The sequence below is a fragment of the Rattus norvegicus genome, chromosome 1 (genome assembly GCF_036323735.1).
Source record: "Rattus norvegicus strain BN/NHsdMcwi chromosome 1, GRCr8, whole genome shotgun sequence".
NCBI classification, from domain to species: Eukaryota; Metazoa; Chordata; class Mammalia; order Rodentia; family Muridae; genus Rattus; species Rattus norvegicus.
This window is the reverse complement of record NC_086019.1, coordinates 106,548,772-106,566,943: the sequence shown is the minus strand read 5'-3', so window position 1 is coordinate 106,566,943 and position 18,172 is coordinate 106,548,772. Positions and strand designations below refer to the sequence as shown.

At 42.3% G+C, this 18,172-nt stretch overlaps 1 protein-coding gene across 6 annotated transcripts in view; it reads left to right on the top strand.

Annotated features, from left to right (window-relative positions):
* Tsg101 (tumor susceptibility 101) overlaps positions 1–17,909 on the top strand; it is a 29,825-nt gene extending 11,916 nt beyond the window's left edge. For 4 of the 6 annotated variants that reach the window (NM_181628.2, XM_039105117.2, XM_039105126.2 and 1 more), the window contains 6 exons: positions 1,311–1,437; positions 4,853–4,919; positions 6,939–7,030; positions 15,441–15,643; positions 16,429–16,668; positions 17,572–17,909. In NM_181628.2, coding sequence (NP_853659.2) covers positions 1,311–1,437; positions 4,853–4,919; positions 6,939–7,030; positions 15,441–15,643; positions 16,429–16,668; positions 17,572–17,661 — 819 coding nt within the window. In that variant the 3' untranslated portion in view covers positions 17,662–17,909. Of the gene's footprint in view, positions 1–1,310; positions 1,438–4,852; positions 4,920–6,938; positions 7,031–15,440; positions 15,644–16,428 lie in introns of all 6 variants that reach the window. The other 2 variants (XM_063284274.1, XM_008759341.4) reach the window with 2 other exon arrangements.
* Positions 17,910–18,172: the final 263 nt, after the last annotated feature.

Below are 18,172 nucleotides of genomic sequence, written 5' to 3'. Positions count from 1 at the left end.
GTACCGGTTGGGAACTTCTGTTTCTGCCTCTGATGGTGTAACTGGCAGAACAGTGTTTATACCACAAAAAAACAGAAGCCTATATTGTGTTGGTGTTCTCTAGAGGAACAGAATCAATACAGTGGTTATGTTTCAGAGGAAGGTTTTTGGTTTTTTTTTTTTTTTAAAGATTTGGGGGTTTTTTTGTATATGAATGTTTTACCTAAATGTGTATACACACTACATATATACCTGGTGTCTATGGAAGCCAGAAGATGACATCAGATCGCCTGCAACTAGTGTTGCAGGCAGTTGTGAGCCACCATGTAGGTGCTGGGAACTGAACCCAGATCCTCTGCAAAAGTAGCCTGTGCTCTTAACTTCTGAGCCACCTCTCCAGCCCTAGAAAGAGTCTTATTACATTGATATGTGTGCTGGGTTGAATAGACAGTAGTGGTCTGTATACTGGAGAGGCTGAGAACCCAGTAAATTCTCAGTCTCTGAGGATGGGACCTCAGCAGTCCCATCCTGTGTTAATGCCTGGAGGATACCTGGATGTCCAGTAGTTGTCAGTCAACAAAAGAAAGCCAAGAAACCCTGGCATTCGGTGTCAGAGGAGGTCGCAGTAGCAGTGCCGGCAGGGGGGCTGGATGCATAGATGCACTCACAGGCAAGTGGAAGGTGGGCAGGGCAGAACAGCAGGGCTCTACCCTCTGACCTCTTTGTGTCTGGGCTGAGATGGGAAGGGTTCACCCACTCAGGGAGGGTCTTCCTTCTTAGTTGATCCAATCAAGTTGATAACCAGAATTAACTATCACATTTATTTTAATAGAGAGAACTCAGAGATAGAATGAACTTGTAAGAGCCTGGCTTTGAGCAGGCCCAGTCCCATTGTTGTTCACTAGTTCTTGTTGCTGAAAGGCTCTGTACGTCTCCACTAGTGATGCCCAGCATGTAAAGTATCACTCCACCAAGAGAGAGAGCTAAGTGTAGGTAAAGAAGATGCAGACGCGTTTCTGTGCTTTTGTGTAACCCATTGTCCCATTTGATAGTTGGTGTGTTTAGGAAAAGCCAGCCACATGACTTGATGGGTAAAGGCACGGGCCACACAAGCCTGGTGATTTAAGTTTGATCCCTGGAACTCAAATAAGGGTGGAAAGAGAATGGATTGTAGTGATGTCTTCTGACTTGTGCACACTGGCATATGTGCTCATATAATACAAAGCTGAGAGTGCAAAGAAGACAACAGCAATGCCAAACACTATGTATTCTGCTGAGAACCAATTATAGGTGACATGATTTCTTGGGTTTCCCCTCCCTCCCCTTTTTAGCCACGGTCAGAGTTGCTGGAACTTATTCAGATCATGATTGTGATATTTGGCGAGGAGCCTCCAGTGTTCTCCCGACCTACCGTTTCTGCATCCTACCCACCGTACACAGCAGCAGGGCCACCAAACAGTAAGTCCATTGAGATCTGATTTTAAAGTTAGCAGAAACAAAAGCAAAGCCTTGCAAAACTCTTAAAATAACTTCACTTTGCTTTTTAGCTTGTCAAGTGAATGGAGTTTTGGGGAGTGTTCTGAGGCCCCACATCTGCATGTGCAGGTTCCTACCCAAGGCTGGCATTTGGGCTTCCATCTGTAGGTAGAAAGTCAGAGTGTGGGTGTTCTGCATTCCAGAGTGCAAGAGAAGATGCCAAATAGAGCTGGAAGTCTTAAATTATGTATGCCACCTGGAAAGCAGTTGTAATTTTGAAAGGTAGCCTGAGCGCTCTGTGATTCCAGGGTCAGTGTTGTGGAGAATGAATTAGTCAGCTAGCTTGTTCCCTTGAGCTATTCTGGATATACACAATTGGACATCTAGCTCTTGGCTGCTTCTCAGTGGTACAGCCAATTTGTGACTACCTTGTCAGAAGGGTGAGAACAAGGGGACAGTACTGGTCCACCCCTGGGATAGCTCCACCCTGTTCTGTTTATCTGAATGATTCTTGCTGATACTTCAGAATCATCCCGGATAATTGGAAGTTGGTTGTACTTACTTGTTTTGCCGTTTTTGTTTTGTACTGCTTTTACTGTGTTTTAAGTTGTCATTCTGACAAACTTCTCTTTGAAGACCAATTATGTATGCTTTATTTCCTTCTGTCTAAAATCATTCTCTTGTTTTTAGTCTATTTTTCATGAAGACTGTCTTGATTCTTGAGCAGAATGAGAATTTAAAAGGAGTGACTCACCCCTCACTTCCAACCCCCAACCCCGCAAAAGCTTATTGGGACTCTTGCTTCCTGTATTACGATGTTAGCGATTTGACTGAGTATTTTGAGTTTAAAGTGGCAAATATTTCCTAGACTGATCTCCCCATTTATTTGTTGAGATAACTTAGTTACCACTTGGGATAAAGGGAAGCTTTCTCTATTTCTTTTCAGTTTCACGGTGCCTTTGAAAGTACAGTATTCCAGAAAGCTCACACTAGTCACTTCTGCAGTCCAGCTTTGTACTCACCGTCTCATCAAGCACTGAAGAGCTAGTTTAAGTAAATCACTAAGAGACCATTGTACTGTCCACCCATTCCAATTGTAGTAACATTTTAGATGTTTAGATAATAACCATCATTAATTATCCTCAGGTATGACTGTGAACAGTGGTGATTCCTCCTATACACCTACTAAGTGATAGCTAAGAATCTTGGATACATATTTGAATAGATAATTAATAGTTGAGAAATCATTGCTCAGAATATTTCTTAACTCTTTCAGGGTAATTTTTAAGTAACGAGTCATGTTACAAGACATTGTTAAAACAAGTGCAGTACTGTGTACCTGTAATTCCAAAGACTTTGGAGGTTTATCCAGAAGAATTGAGTGAGCCTAGGAATTCAGGGTCTGTCTGGCCAACATAGTGAGACTTAGTCTTTAAAAAGTCAGCATTATGGGACTAGAAGACAGCTCAGCAGTGAAGAGCACCTGTTGCTCTTGCAGAGGACCTGCATGGCAGCTTACCACAGTCTATAATTCCACTTCTGGGAGATCCAGTTCCCTCTTCTGACCCTGCAAGTACCAGACATGCATGTGTAGCACATAAGTAGTTGCAGGCAAGACTACTCAGACACATAAAATTAGAGTCAACATTATATCCAAACCTCATTTTTACAGTTTATTTTAATGGTGTTTGAGTGTCTATGTGGGTATACGCACATGAGTGCAGGTGCCTGAGAAAGCCAGGGGCATCAGATACCCTGTAACTGGACTGCAGTCAGTTGTGAGCTGTCCCGTGTGGGTGCCAAGAATAGAACTTAGCTTCTCTGCAAAAGCAATACATGCTTATAGCCACTGACCCATTTCCCTAACCCCTTCAACTGTGTGTGTGTGTCTGTCTGTCTGTCTTGCTATGTTTTGCCTCTTAACTATGGAGCCATCTCTCCAGACCCTGTAGTGACACATTTTTAAGAAAAGGAAAATGCTTATGATTATGAGAAATTATAACTCGGAGATGGTGCTTTATACATTGGAGAAACCAACACGGAAATGACACTGACCATGTACGTTGCTAATACTTAACAGCGGAACTCGCTTATTTTAAGAGATACTCAAAAAATGTCAACTGTGCTTCCTGCTTGGAAAGTGTCTATGTGTGTGGAATGGAATTATAAGATTTGGGGAGTTTTTGTTGTTTGTTTTATTTTATTTTTTTAATGAAATACTGAATTTTCTTCCTTCGTTATACTTAAGAAAAAGTATTATAGCATCTACCGATACATCCTAACAACGCTGTGAGCCCTGATATGTTAGGCTGGTAAAGGCTTCCTACTCTGTTGTTGATAGCAGCCCAGCATACTTCTCCCACTTGCTTGTATTCTGTCACTAGAAGGTCATTCTTGAAAGGGTCCATGTCTTTTTCTTCAAGTTCCATCTGTCATACCTCTACTAGATCACTCTACCTTTAACCTTAAGAGGCCTACTCTGCTCTTAGATTTAAATTAGCTTTTTTCCTGGATAATCCCATAGACAGCATTCTTTGCTTTCCCTGCCAGCACGATTAACAGAGCATAGCCACTTTCACTGTTTATCTTCCCAATTGGATTCTAAGCAACATGTGGCCAAGGATTCCTTCTCTTCTTATCATCCTCTCTTGTCTTGTCTTGTCTTCTCTCTTCCCCTTTCCCCATCTCTTCCCTACCTCCATCCCCACCAAATCCCTAGTTCCTGTCGTATAGAAGACAATAAACATGTGTTTACTGACTCGTGTTGATTCACCATTGATCTAATGAAAAAAGTTGACTCTGGAGGCAAGTCCTTTTCCATTGACCTTACAGGCTTCTATAAATGAACGAAGCATTCTTGAAGGCTTTTAACTCCCCCCCCCCCTAATATTTCTAAGCTTTTAAAGCCAATCTAAACAAGTGTGGATTAAGTTTTGCATAGGATTTCTTACTGTGATTTGGAGTCTTAAGTTCTAAACAAGCCAACAAAACTAGCTCTCCAACTTAGTCAATCTGGTGTTAAATGTTCCAAGATTTCGTAGATGCAGAGGCAGCTATCCTCTAAGAAGCAGTCTTAGAGCAAATGAGGTCAGCATTACCTTCTCCGAAATTACAGGGGAACTTGGCTGTAAAGTTAACAGGTTGACCTGTCTGCCAGTCATTTCTTACTGGGATTTGCTAGAGTGTTGTCACTCACATTTAATGATTTGAGGATTAAATGAATTCAAATTACTTCTTCTTTAAAAAAACTAATACAGGCCAGATGTTGGTTTTGTTTTGAGCCTGAGATAGGATTCTTGGTGTGAAATTCTGCTGTGGTTGATATTGGTTCATATTGCTCTACAACCTTTATATTCAGGACTGCATATGACTTTCAAATGTTAAAAATTATTTTTAGCCTCCTACTTGCCAAGCATGCCAAGTGGAATCTCTGCATATCCATCTGGATACCCTCCCAACCCCAGGTAATGAAAATTCTCTTAATTACATTTGGAATCAGAATAATACTAACTGGGGAATTAAATAAATGAGGTTGGTTTATTGGTGTTTGGTTTTTGAGATAGGTATGGCTGTATAGACTCACAGTCCTAGTTCAGCCTCAGTATTGGTATGTATGTATGTGTATGTATGTATTTATGTATATACATAATATATGCTTATATGCATATATGTAGGTATGCTATTGTATACCATATTTGGCTTATTGTTGGAATTTTGTAGTCACTATGTGCCCATAATTCTAAAGGAGCTTTGTTTTCTTTACAAGAGGAGGGATTGTGGGCAGGCATGGTAATAACAGTAATCTTGATTGGTTTGGGGCCTTGAAATACTTACTTTTTCCTATTTAAGACGTTTGTAAGGGTTAGAGTAATGGCTCATTAGTTAAAGAGCACTTTCTGCTGTTCCAGAGGGACCTGAGTTTGACTCCTAGCACACAAATCAGGAACTCTAGCTGCAAGGGATCCTGCATTACCCTTTGTCTCCATTGGCGCGCACGCACACACACACACACACACACACACGCACACACAGTGTGAAAATAATAGCTGACATCAGCATCCAGAGGCAGAAGCAAGGGGCTCTTCAGCCAGAGTAAGATGGGGGGGGAGATAAATCTTTAAAAAGAAACTTTGGTTTTCTAGAATGCAAATTTAGGACTACTTATTAGAGTACATGAATGGCACAAACTATACAGAAACAAATTTTTTTTAAGATTTGCTTTCAGAGTGAACGTTTAAGATTACCAATAAGACCCAGGCCTTATCTGCCTCTCTGAAGGTAACCTTATATAATCAGAGCCAAGCAAGACCATTTGTCCATTTACTACTTTGGTTTTTTCTGACATAGGAGCTTACACTTTTTTAAAAAGATATACTTACTTTATTTTTTGTGTAAGTGTTTTTCTCATGTGTATGTCTGTACACCACTTGCATGCCTGGTTCCTTAAGAGCTCAGAAGAGGGTATTGGATTCTCTGAAACTGGAGTTGTGGACAGTTGTGTGGGTGCTAGAAATTGAACCTCAGTCTTCTGCAGGAGCCACTGAGCCATTTCTCCAGCTGGCCCGGACCTCACCACAGCCTCCCAAATGTGGGGTTTATAGGTGTGAGCTACCTGTTGGGCTCTGTTTTGTAGGTTGATTTGATTGTTTTGAGTTTACTAAGATAGAGTCTTGCTATGTAGCCCAAACTGGCCTCATCTGTTTTTGAGACAGTCCTTGTGGCTGTCCTAGAGTTTTCTATGGAGACTATGTAGCTAACCCTAAACCCACAGACATCCTCTGCCACCTGATTGTGGGGATCAGAGCTGCGCATCACCAAGCCTAGCTTTTTCCCTCCCTCTCCCTCTCCCTCTCCCTCTCCCTCTCCCTCTCCCTCTCCCTCTCCCTCTCCCTCTCCCTCTCCTCTCCCTCTCCCTCTCCCTCTCCCTCTCCCTCTTCCTCTCCATCTCCATCTCCCTCTCCCTCCCTTTCCCTCCCTCCCACCCTCCCTCCTTTCTTTTTCGTTTTTAACATGTGTGAGTGGTTTTTTTTTTTTTTCATGCATGCATATGCACATGAATCTCTGTGTACCACACACATGCCTGGCATCCACAGAGGTTAGAAAGGGTGTCAGATCCCCTGGAGCTAGAGGTACCAGTGGCTATGAAGCAGCATGTGAGTTCTGGGAACCGAGCCTGGGTCTTCTGCAAGAGCAGCAAGCACCTTTACCCACTGAGCCGTCTTCCAGCTTTTGGCCCCATACTCAAAGTACTCTGCTTCAGCCTCCTTCTCAGATTGTAGGCACACACTGCCATGCTTGGCCTTGACAGTTCAGTTTCAAACTCAGTGTAATTTCCATACACTGTTCCTTGAATCAACACCTTCTTCTCTACAACTTTACATTCATTATCTGGCAATATAATATGTCAGTCTTAACTCTCTCAGTGGGGTTCTCACAGCACTGTAGTGTTGGGTCATCTTTACTTTTGGTATTCTTTTCTATAGTGGTTATCCTGGCTGTCCTTACCCACCTGCTGGCCCATACCCTGCCACAACAAGCTCACAGTACCCTTCCCAGCCTCCTGTGACCACTGCTGGTAAGTAGAGCATTTGTATTTTTCTACTTAAGTCAAGGTCAAGTGTCATGAAACATGTATTTCATTTTTACATGTAAAATTTTAGAATATTCTCCCATATTGGAAAGCTATAGTGATCAGTGTCTTGTATATAAAACGACGTGATTTGTCATTCCATAAATGAGTCTTCTCATTTACTATTTAGAAGTCTAAAAATGTGGCTGATGACTCAGTAACACATTCCTGTTTGCCACATTCTTACTGGTGAATCTCACATGTTTTGAGTCACTAGTGTCTGAGGGTCACCTTCACAGAAGCGGGGAGCCTCTGGAATGCTCCTAAAGACATAGCCCCGAAAGTAAGGTTAGGTTCTACTAGCGCATCCTGGGGCTTCATAGCCTAACTGCACAGACACAGGCGAGCTCACCTGTAGAGTTAGTGTGAAAGGGTCAGTAAGATGGTGTCCCACACCAGTGGTGTTTGCTTTTTCCAGCTGTCTGATCCAGCAGGACTTGTGCCGTCTGCTTGCAGAGTGCCTTCCTGTTGGCACTGTATCTGCCTTGATTCCGGCTGCCTCTGCTTCTGCCTGAGGGCTTCCTCTACTGGAGCTTCTCACTCACCCTGGGTTATCATTCCAGCCATTTCCTCTCTTACCGATTGGACTTCTGCCATTAGCACACAAAAACATGCCCTAATGCAGCCTTTGAAAGCTTCAGCTGCCCTTCCCTGTTTGCACTACCCCATTTCCACCTCACAGCAGACTTCCTTGAGATTGCTCTTCCCTTGCTTTCTTGGCCCCTTCTTGCCTTCCCACTACGTTCCTCTAAAGCTGCTTCCGTGAGAGTCACAGGGACCTTGTGGGTTTAAATGCAGGGCTGGCCTTTCTGTGGCGTCTGACGCGGTGGCCCTCTGCCAGCTTGGCTCTCTTGCTAGGGAACCACACTCTCTCCTTTCCCTGCATCACAGGTGCTTGTGCTCAGTCTCCGCAGGTTCCTCCTCTTATGTCAGGATGCCAGTTCCTTCTTGGCACTTGGACTTCTCACTCTATTGGTAGAGCTTAAAAGCCCTGTCTACCCACAGCCACTGAATTGTGTCTAGTCTGCACCTCTCTCCCAACCCCGACACCCTTCATCCAGCTGCCTTCTTGGTGTCTCCACCTGAGCTTTAATAGACATCTTAAACTCAGCGTGACCCAAGTGGAACTCAGGTCTTTCTGCAGTTTATCCATCTCTATTGATACCATCCCATATGCTGACTCGAGTCGTCCTTGATTCCTCTAGAGTTCTCTTATCTTCAAAATATGGAGAGTGTAACCATACCCATTGCCAATGTAAGTCACCATTATCTCATTGATAGTGTATGAGAACCGTCAGCCCCTGCATTTGTTTTTAACATAAGCAGCCTCAAGGATCTTACTGAAACATGAGTTGATGATGTCACTCCTCTACTGAAAACCTTGTGTCCTTCAGAGTGCAGTACAGGTTTTAGACTTAGAAGGTCTTGCCGGATCTGCTCCTCCTTGTTTCTGTTCCCTTATCGCCTGCTGGTTGTTGGTTGATTTTCCCTTTGTGTTATTGTCAGACTCACTCTTACCAATCTCTGCTCCCACCTCCTCAAACGTCTGGCCTGCAGCCGCTCCTGTACATACTTGCTGAGTGCTTGAATGGATGCACTCCCAAGATGACGAGAGGCTGATGTTTATTATGTTTCTGATGTCATGAGATCTGATACCAGGATCTCCTGTCTGTGCCTCTGCTCTCCAGACAGGGTCTGCTTCTGTTGTCAGCAGTAGGATCTAATAGCATGGCTTTGAACCATTAAATATGCTTGTCTTTTCTGTGACGTAGCTTCCTTTATGTAAGAAAGATTTTGCTAATTTTGAGACCGAGTCTCATTGTATAACCCTGGCTGGCCTGGAACCTAGTTTGTATTCACAGAGATTATCTGCCTTTCTCTGCTTCCCAAGTGCTAAGATTAAAGGCATGTGGCCACACACTTGGCCCTATATAATATAATTTAAATTATGTGAATAAAGTATGCTGGGAGTCTTTAATCTGTAAATTATAAACAAAAAAAAAAAAAAAAAAACTAAATCTGGACCCAGAGAAATAGCTTAGTGGTTTAAGAATACTGGTTGCGGGCTGGGGATTTAGCTCAGTGGTAGAGCGCTTACCTAGGAAGCGCAAGGCCCTGGGTTCGGTCCCCAGCTCCGAAAAAAAGAACCAAAAAAAAAAAAAAGAATACTGGTTGCTTTTCCAGAGGTCCCATGTTTGATTCCCAGCCCCCACATAGTGGTTTACAACAGTTACAACTGTTTGTAACTCCAGTTGCAGGGAATCTAATGCCCTCTTCTGGCCTCCTCAAGTACCAGGCACACACGAAGTACAGAAACGCACCTGTAGGCAAAACACTCATGCACATAAAATAGAAGTAACATTGTTTGCCAAGGGTGTTGGTGTACATCTTTAATCCCAGCACTCGGGAGGCAGAGGCAGGCAAATCTCTGTGAGTTCTACAAAACAAGCTCCAGGATATCAAGGACTATTACACAGAGAAGCTCTGTCTTGAAAAACCAAAATAAAATAATGATGATGATGATGATGATGATGACAACAACAACTTTTTAAAACCCACTGTTTGGGTTTAGTCAGCATCAGAGAGAAATGGGACTAGAACAATTAGTTGCCTTATTTCTTAGATAATATTATAATATTGTGATCTCATTTATAAATATTTAAATATTTTGTTACATTTGTTTGTGTACGTATATTCTCAGCACTAGTATGGTGGTCAGAAGACAACTTTGAGGAATCTGTTCTTTCCTTCTACCGCTGGGTCCAGGGATTGAACTCAGGTTGTTAGGTTATTGGGCCTATTTATTAGCTGTCTTTTGCCTATAAAAGTCTTGTAATTCATTTCAGAACATTAGTTTTGAAGAATTTTATAGCTTAGAAAATTTCCATTTATCCTCAAAATGAGCTTTTATGGAAAATGATATTTAAAATTAAATTTGACTTAAGATTTGAAGAGTCACCACATCAGCTAATCTTACCGTGGTTTTTAAAAAATGTATCACTGTGACCCAACCATTTCAGTGATGACCGCACAGCAGCTGCTCTGTGGTTGCCTGCACAAGACTGGATCTGACAAGAGCACACTGGTAGGCAGTGGGTTAGTGAGGCCTGGGCCTCCTGCTAAACTACTGGCTATTTTTAAAAATTAAGGATTCTGAGTAAGTGGAGTCTCCTGTGGTATGGTATGTTGTTGGTAGCCGTCCTCACTTTGCACATAAGGTGATCACATAAGGTTTTTTTGTTTGTTTGTTTGGTGTGGTTTGGTTTGTTTTGGTTTTGGTTTTGGTTTTTTTGGTTTGGTTTTTGGTTTTTTGGGGGTTTTTTTGTTTGGTTGGTTGTTTTTGGGTTTTTTTGTTGTTGTTTTTTGTTTTTTTGTTTTTTGTTTTTTTGGGTTTTTTTGTTTTTTTTTTTGTTTGTTTGTTTGTGTTTGAGCTAAAGTCCATTGCTGGTGCACTGTCGAACCTGAACCCATCTAAGAACCTTCATTAGCACCCTGCCAAGTACCATAGATGAAGATTCTGTGTATGCAGTTGTTTGGAAGGTTTGTGCCTATGCCAGAAACCGACCTTTCATGTTGTCACTATCAAAAAAAGTAATCTACTTTTGAGCAGATGGTTTGTGATACCTCAGGCTCCATGGTTGCTGTGCAGTAAATAGTATCCTTACCCTTGGTTTTGTTTCTGACAGCTTCTACCTACTGTCAGTTCTAGTCCAAAAGTATTACTGGTCTTGGGTTTTTTTTAGCATGTATGTGTGTATGTATGTATGTTCCTGTGTGTATGTTTTCATATGTGTATAGATGTGTGAAGGAGACTGGAGATCAGCTTGGGTGTCTTCAGTTACACTCCACTTTTGAGACAAGGTTAAGAGCCAGTTTTGTGGACCAGGAGTTAAGGGTTAAAACTCAGAAAAGTCAGGGCAGAGATAATCAGTGGTTAAGAACACTAGTCTCTCTTCCAGAGGACCAGGTTTGATTCTCAGCACACATGCTGGTTCACAACTGTTTGCAACTCCAGGTCCTGGAAATCTGACACCCTCTTCTGGCCTCTGCAGGTAAAACACCTATACTCATAAAATTTAAAAAATAAAATAAAAATTAGAAAAGCTACCGTTTATCTTTTCTGATAAGTTAATCGTGGATTCACTAATATGAAATGGCTACTTTTATAGGAAATAGTGATCAGTACTGCTATAGAGAGCTCAGTGATGTTATTTCAAGTATTGTGTACTAGGGCAATTTAAAGATACTGGCCTAATTAATTATTTGATGATTTTTCTGCTCTCTAACACGAGGAAATTATGTCTTATTTTCTATTTAAGTTTGGGCATGGATACCACATCTGACAGGTTTTGAGCAGTTATTAATATTATTAAAGGTTTGTCGAGCATCTCTTTGTACTGAATGGAAGCGTCACTGTCATGAAAGGCCAAGGGCTATTAACTGAGGAGACAAGAGGTGGGGACTCTGGCAGGGGGAGGAACTCTGGAATAGTCAGGCATGGGAAGATTCACCACCATCTCCAAGGGACGGCATGAAACTAAGGAGAGGTAACCAGCCATGTGGCACTCACAGAATAGAATAAATGGGTTGACTGAGTTATGAGCTAGTCGGGAAACAAGCCCGGGTTTATGGCCTAGGCATTTATTGATAAATAATTTAGTCTCAGATTTGTTATTTTGAGAATTGAAGACTCTGGTGGGAAAGCCCATGGTTACAAAGTTTTTGACCTTTGCTAATCTAGGATTATAGCGCTCCACAGTTCTGAAACCTACTTCTTCTTGCTTGGGTAACTGTCATTGTATGGCGACGTGATATAACAGTGTTCTTGTTACAGCAGATATGGAGAATACAGGACTTCTCTCAAGTCTTAGAAATGATGTGGTATTCCACTAAACGCTCAGAAGCTTACAGCAGCTCAATTTTCATGTTTCAGTGGAAAGCAACTCACTGTGTTTTGGATTAAAGTTCAGAAAGTTAGGGATTTTCAAGATTATTCTCATTTGTGCATATGAAGGGGCAGATACCCTTAAACTGAGAGGTGCACGTGGCTGTGAGCTGCCACATAGTCCTGAGAACTGAACCCAGATCTCGTGTAAGTGCAGTGAGCTCCCAAACCATGCGTGGCTCTCCTGCCCCATCACTTTACTGTCTCAAAACCCTGAAATTTTCTATTTCAGGTTTTGTTTGTTTTTTTTACTACAGGGATACCATGCTGGCCTCAAACTCACAGAGACTTGCCTGCTTCTGCTTCCCAACATTCTTTCTTTCCTTTCTTTTCTTTCTTTTCTTTTTAGAGCCAGTGAAGGGCGTAGACAGGGTTTCTCTGTATAGTCCTGGCTGTCCTGGAACTCACTCTGAAGACTAGGCTGGCCTCAAAACAGAGATCCACCTGCTCTGCCCCCCAAATGCCGGGATTAAAGGCCTGTGCCACCTCTGCCAGACTTCCTCTTCCTTGATAGTGTCCTTTCCATTTTTGTGTTTTTCTAGTTTCCATATATAAGAGAAAACATGACTAATGGGGGGGGTGCTTAGCATGGTGCTGCAGTTCTGTCCAGTTTCCTGTAGGTGACATAACTTTTGTGTGTGTGTGTGTGTGTGTGTGTGTGTGTGTGTGTGTGTGTGTGTGTAAATACATTCTATAACACATTTTTTTTTGACCTAGGCTTGTTCCATGTTCCATTACCTGATCATTGTTTTTAGGGCTTTATTTTACTGTTAATGTATTATTTTATTTTGTATGTACCATGTATATGTACGTACCTGTAGAGGCCAGAAGCGGACTTGGAAACTCCTGGAGCTGGATTTAGAGGTGGCTGAGAGCCACTTGACCTGGGTGTTGGGAACCAAACTTGTGCAGTGTGGTTAGGATGTGTACCACCATGCCTAGTTCATAAGAGGGCCATGATGCACCCAGGGATTTGTACAAGCCAGGCGAGCATCCTTATCAACTGCGGGATCACGTTAGTTAATGTCCTGGTAACTGAACGAGGTTCGGTAAGGTTCATTATCCCATAGTTTGAGGGTAGTGTCCATCTTGCCAAGGAAATCAGGGTAGCAAGAATATAGGGACAGATAGTCACATTGCATTGCAGCCGAGCAGCTTGTTATTCAGCATGGGACCCTAACCCGTGGTGTGGTGTCACTCACAGTCAGGTCTTCTCACCTCAGTTAACCTAGTCTAGATTAACTGTGAGAGCTACGTCTACAGTTTCCACAGACTTTATAGATGCTACGTAAAGTAGAATTGGCAGAGACTTCCTTCTGTTCTGTGAGCTGTCTACTCTCTTTTCAGGACTTTTTAAATTTGATATGGTCCCATTTGTCACTTGGTATTAACTGAGCTATTGAAATCAGATTCAGAAAGTCGCTAGGTACTCCTGGTTCTTTTAAGTGTTTCCTAAATTTGCTGTTGGAAATTTCAGTTTAGACTCTTCAAGTCTTTGATTCTGTTTAGTGGATTTTTTGCAGACAAGTACCAAATTTCGGACTTCTACATGGAAATGTTGGGTTTTCATGCCTTTCTTCTTTGATAAAAATCGCATGGTAGTATGCTTGAGTTTATTTCTGGTTTCTCCACTTTGTTCCATTCTTCTGCATGCCCATTTTATTCCCATGGTGCTATAGTATGACTTGAAATATATGATGCCAGCATTGTATTTTTGCCAGAATGCCTTGGGCTTCTTGTGGTCTTTTATATTTCTATATGGATTTTATGGAGAATGCCCTTGACCTAGTTTATAAGAACAGTATAAATTCTAAAACTAAATGTGTATTCTTTAATATAGGAATTTGAAATTTAACATCAGTGAGACATGAGCCATTAGACCAGATAAGGTAATAACCAGATTTGTTGGTGTGCTTATGCTCACATAAAAAGACCCGTAAATTTTGTAGTTCAGATAACTTCTATAACACAGAGAAATGAAATTGAATGGGCTGTCGTTATCATCCAGGCACCTGATTACTGGGACAACAACGGCATTTTGTATCAAACAAGCATAAAAAATTTCATATAGGTTATTATAGACTGAGGTCTTTTAAAAACAAGTATAAACTATCTTCCTTATGTATCTTTGTCAGAATGGGCACATAAGATAACCATCTTCGCTGGTCTTCTGATCTCTTGGGTCTTCTAAACTCTTGTAGGAAGCATCACCTTTTAGGTGATGTATGTTTTGATTTTGTGTGAGTTTCTGTGCACCAAGGGCATAGAGGAGCTCAGAGGGCAAACCACCTGGAACTGGAGGTCCAGGTAGTTCTGAGCTGCCATGTGTGTGCTGGGAACTGAGCGTGGAGCTGCTGTAAGAGTAGTAAGTCCTAACCATTGAGTCGCCTCTCCAGTCCTCTTCCTTTTTAAAAAAATACTTTATAAATTAGTACAGTATAAGTAACTGGAGATTTTTATATGGCCTTTATTCTGTCTGGATGGCTGAACTTAAATTAAGCCCTATCGGGTTGGGGATTTGGCTCAGTGGTAGAGCGCTTGCCTGGCAAGCGCAAGGCCTTGGGTTCGGTCCCCAGCTCCAGAAAAAAAAAAAAAAATTAAGCCCTATCATCATCATCATTCTTATGCTTTTTGTGTGTGTGTTATATTTATTATTGTGCTTATTTGTGTGTGTGTGTGTGTGTGTGTGTGTGTGTGTGTGTGTCTGGCACATGTGTGCTGGTGCCAGTGATGACCAGAAGAGGGTGTCAGATCCCATGTAACTGGAGTTACAGGCTTTCGTGAGCCTCCAGATTATGGGTGCTTATAAACCACAGAGCTGTTTCTCCCAACTCCTGAATAATTAAAGTTAGAATGAGCCTCTGAATGGGGCGTGTAGAATACATCTCTTTGATAGCAGCTGAAAAAATGTCCCCCACCCATCTTGAATGGTGAATTCTCTGTCTGTTTTCTGTTTGTCTGTCTGTCTCCCGCTCCCCCCCCCCACGCCCCTTGTGTCTGTGTTTTCTCACTTTCACTTGTTGAAACAGGGTCTCTCTTGGTTCTGCTGCTGGCCTATAAATTTTATCCAGTTCAGTTGCTGCCTCTTATCTCAAGATAAGCATGTTGGATGACGGCCACTCCATCAGGCCTTTCACTTGGGTTCCAGAAATTAAACTAGGGTTGTCATGCTTTAATAGCAAGTGCTCAGTGGTCTTAAGTTTAGCAGTTCCAAAAACACCTTCAATTCTAGCATTCTATAGAAAGAAGAGTTTACACAACTCTACACACTGTCATACAACTGCTTACAACAAAAGGATACAGATTAGAATCGGCTAAATATCGACTTTCCTTGGAGGAAGTCCAAGGGTTCTGAATGCCAAACACCTACCTGAGCCTTGATGTCCAGAGTTTTTGCCTTATCTCCTGCAGGTCCCAGCAGAGATGGCACAATCAGCGAGGACACTATTCGAGCATCTCTCATCTCAGCAGTCAGTGACAAACTGAGATGGCGGATGAAGGAGGAAATGGATGGTGCCCAGGCAGAGCTTAATGCCTTGAAACGGACAGAGGAAGATCTAAAAAAAGGCCACCAGAAACTGGAAGAGATGGTCACCCGCTTAGATCAGGAAGTAGTAAGTAATGCATGGAAGACACATGTTGTAGGTTGAACGATAGCCAAGGAAAGGGTTCTGTGCATAGCTTGATGTGTGAAGTAAAAGCTCAGGGAACAGTAGGTGTCTTTAGATGTGTGAGCATATCTCTCCTCATCAGCTAGAGGCAGTACTATAGCACCTAAGGTCTCAAGTGCAGCCTCATTGGTCTCCCACTGGAAAGTGCTATTGGGAATACTGCACTTCTTCCAGGATAAATTGGAATTACAGAGCTCTGTGAATGCCAAAGACATGCAGACCTCAAACTACATAAGAGTGAGTTGTATGTGTAGACATTTAAGTCAGCATTAGAAGTACCGTCCAGGAGCCTGGAGAGGTGGGTCAGTAGTTACGAGCACTAGCTCTTGAGGCTTTCTCCTGTGTATGTATAAAGTGAGCGTCATGGTAGCCGACCATTTCAGTTTAAGAATGTGTTGCCAGTGTAGTGCAGAGCCTGCAGCCACCTGCAGTGTGTGTTGTCGCTCTGAGAATCAAATTCCTTACATAGATGGGAGGAATGTCTACTATGGGAATTTCTTGTTTCACGGTTGTCTGTAGGGAGGAACTTCATTTTGGACCATGTCTAATGGTCCAGTTGGCGGTACCATGTATCACTTTCACAATTCTGTTCATTTTGGGGAATTTCCACTATTCCTTCACACAAAAGGTACTGGAAGCATTAGTCAGCTGCCTGAGGTCGAGCTGTAGATGTGTCACAGCCATGTACGAATCAGTGTAAAGTTATGCATGCACTGTTCTGTTTTCAGGCTGAAGTTGATAAAAACATAGAACTATTGAAAAAGAAGGATGAAGAACTAAGTTCTGCTCTGGAGAAAATGGAAAATCAATCTGAAAATAATGATATTGATGAAGTTATCATTCCCACAGCCCCATTGTATAAACAGATTCTAAATCTGTATGCAGAGGAAAATGCTATTGAAGACACTATCTTTTACCTTGGAGAAGCCTTGAGGCGGGGAGTAATAGACCTGGATGTGTTCCTGAAGGTAGGCGTCCTCCCTTCACCTTTGGACTCTGCTGCAGGGTCAGAGTCACAGCACCTAAATTTGAGATTATTGCGCACCCCTGGTTTTGTTTTTGTTTTTTTCTTTTTAGTCTTTTAATGGTCTTAGAGTTGGATAATTTTAGATTAGCTTTCCCAGATCAGATAGTTCTAGAAAGAAGTGGCTACCCCCTTTTAATGCAGGTTATCTCTGGCTTACTAATCGCGACCAGGCCTGTAGTCTTACTAAGCTATGCTTGTTGTTCATAGAGAATATGGTTTTCGGAGTAGTAGCCAGACACTCATTATATTTGACCTTGTTTCTGGTGATGCTTTAGCAAGCTGGCAGGGCACTTGGGTGAGTGGCTAAACCGTATGCCTCAGCTCTAATGTAAGCAGTGTGAGTGGCTGAGTGTCCAGTAGAGATCACAAAGAAGGCTCTCTGCCGCTGTCTTCTGGCTCGGTGGCCAGGCATACACAGGGGTGAGTAGGGAGGCAGGAGTAGTAAACCATTTTTGGGACATTGGGTAGGGGTGACGCTAACGCACCATTTCTCCTTAGCCCTTCTCTTCCTTTCCTTTTAGCCAAGGGACAATTTGGTAACTTATTTTAAGCATGCAGCATGTTTTCCTGGCATCTCGGTGTCTCAAGATATAGGTAGGGGCTGGGGCTACACCTCAGGGAATGGCACGGACCTAATGTGTACAGAGCTCTGGATTTGATCCTCAGGACTGCAAAGCCAAACATGGCGTCCTGAGCCAGACCCTGCATGTAGTAGAGTGTCTGCAAGTGTTTTTAATGTGGAGTTGGTTCTAAGGCTGCTGTGTATATTTGGGATTGCTGGGTGCTCTCTGACATCACGGCTGCATCAGCCATTCTGAAACACTAACATTTTCCTCCTTCCTAGCACGTCCGCCTCCTGTCCCGTAAACAGTTCCAGCTAAGGGCACTAATGCAAAAAGCAAGAAAGACTGCGGGCCTTAGTGACCTCTACTGACGTGTGCTATCAGCTGGAGACCGGCCTCTTCGTAAAGCATTCTTTTCTTCTCTTTCTTTTTCTCATCAGTAGGAAGAACCCAGAATAAGTTATTGCAGTTTATCATTTGAGTGTTAAATATTTTGAATTGATAATATATTTTCTGTTTCCTTTGGGTAAAGACTGGCTTTTATTAATGCACTTTCTACCCTCTGTAAGCTTCTGTGCTGTGCTGGGACTGACTGGGCTAAATAAAATTTGTTGCATAATTTTTCTCTTTCTTGGACTTGAGGAAAGATGCACAAAAGAGCCCTGGATTCTCATTAATAAACAAGGCACAATGTTCATCTAAGTTGCAGTTCAGTGTTCTGTAGGATAAAGACGGTTCTATTTAGTGTAGTGTAACACAGAGAAATTTATATATTGGAGAGGAGATATTTATTTCATTCTAGAACCAAACTGGACCATGGTTCACAATTTTTCTAATCAAAAATTCAATTCCCAGCACTCACATTAGGCAGTTCACAACTGT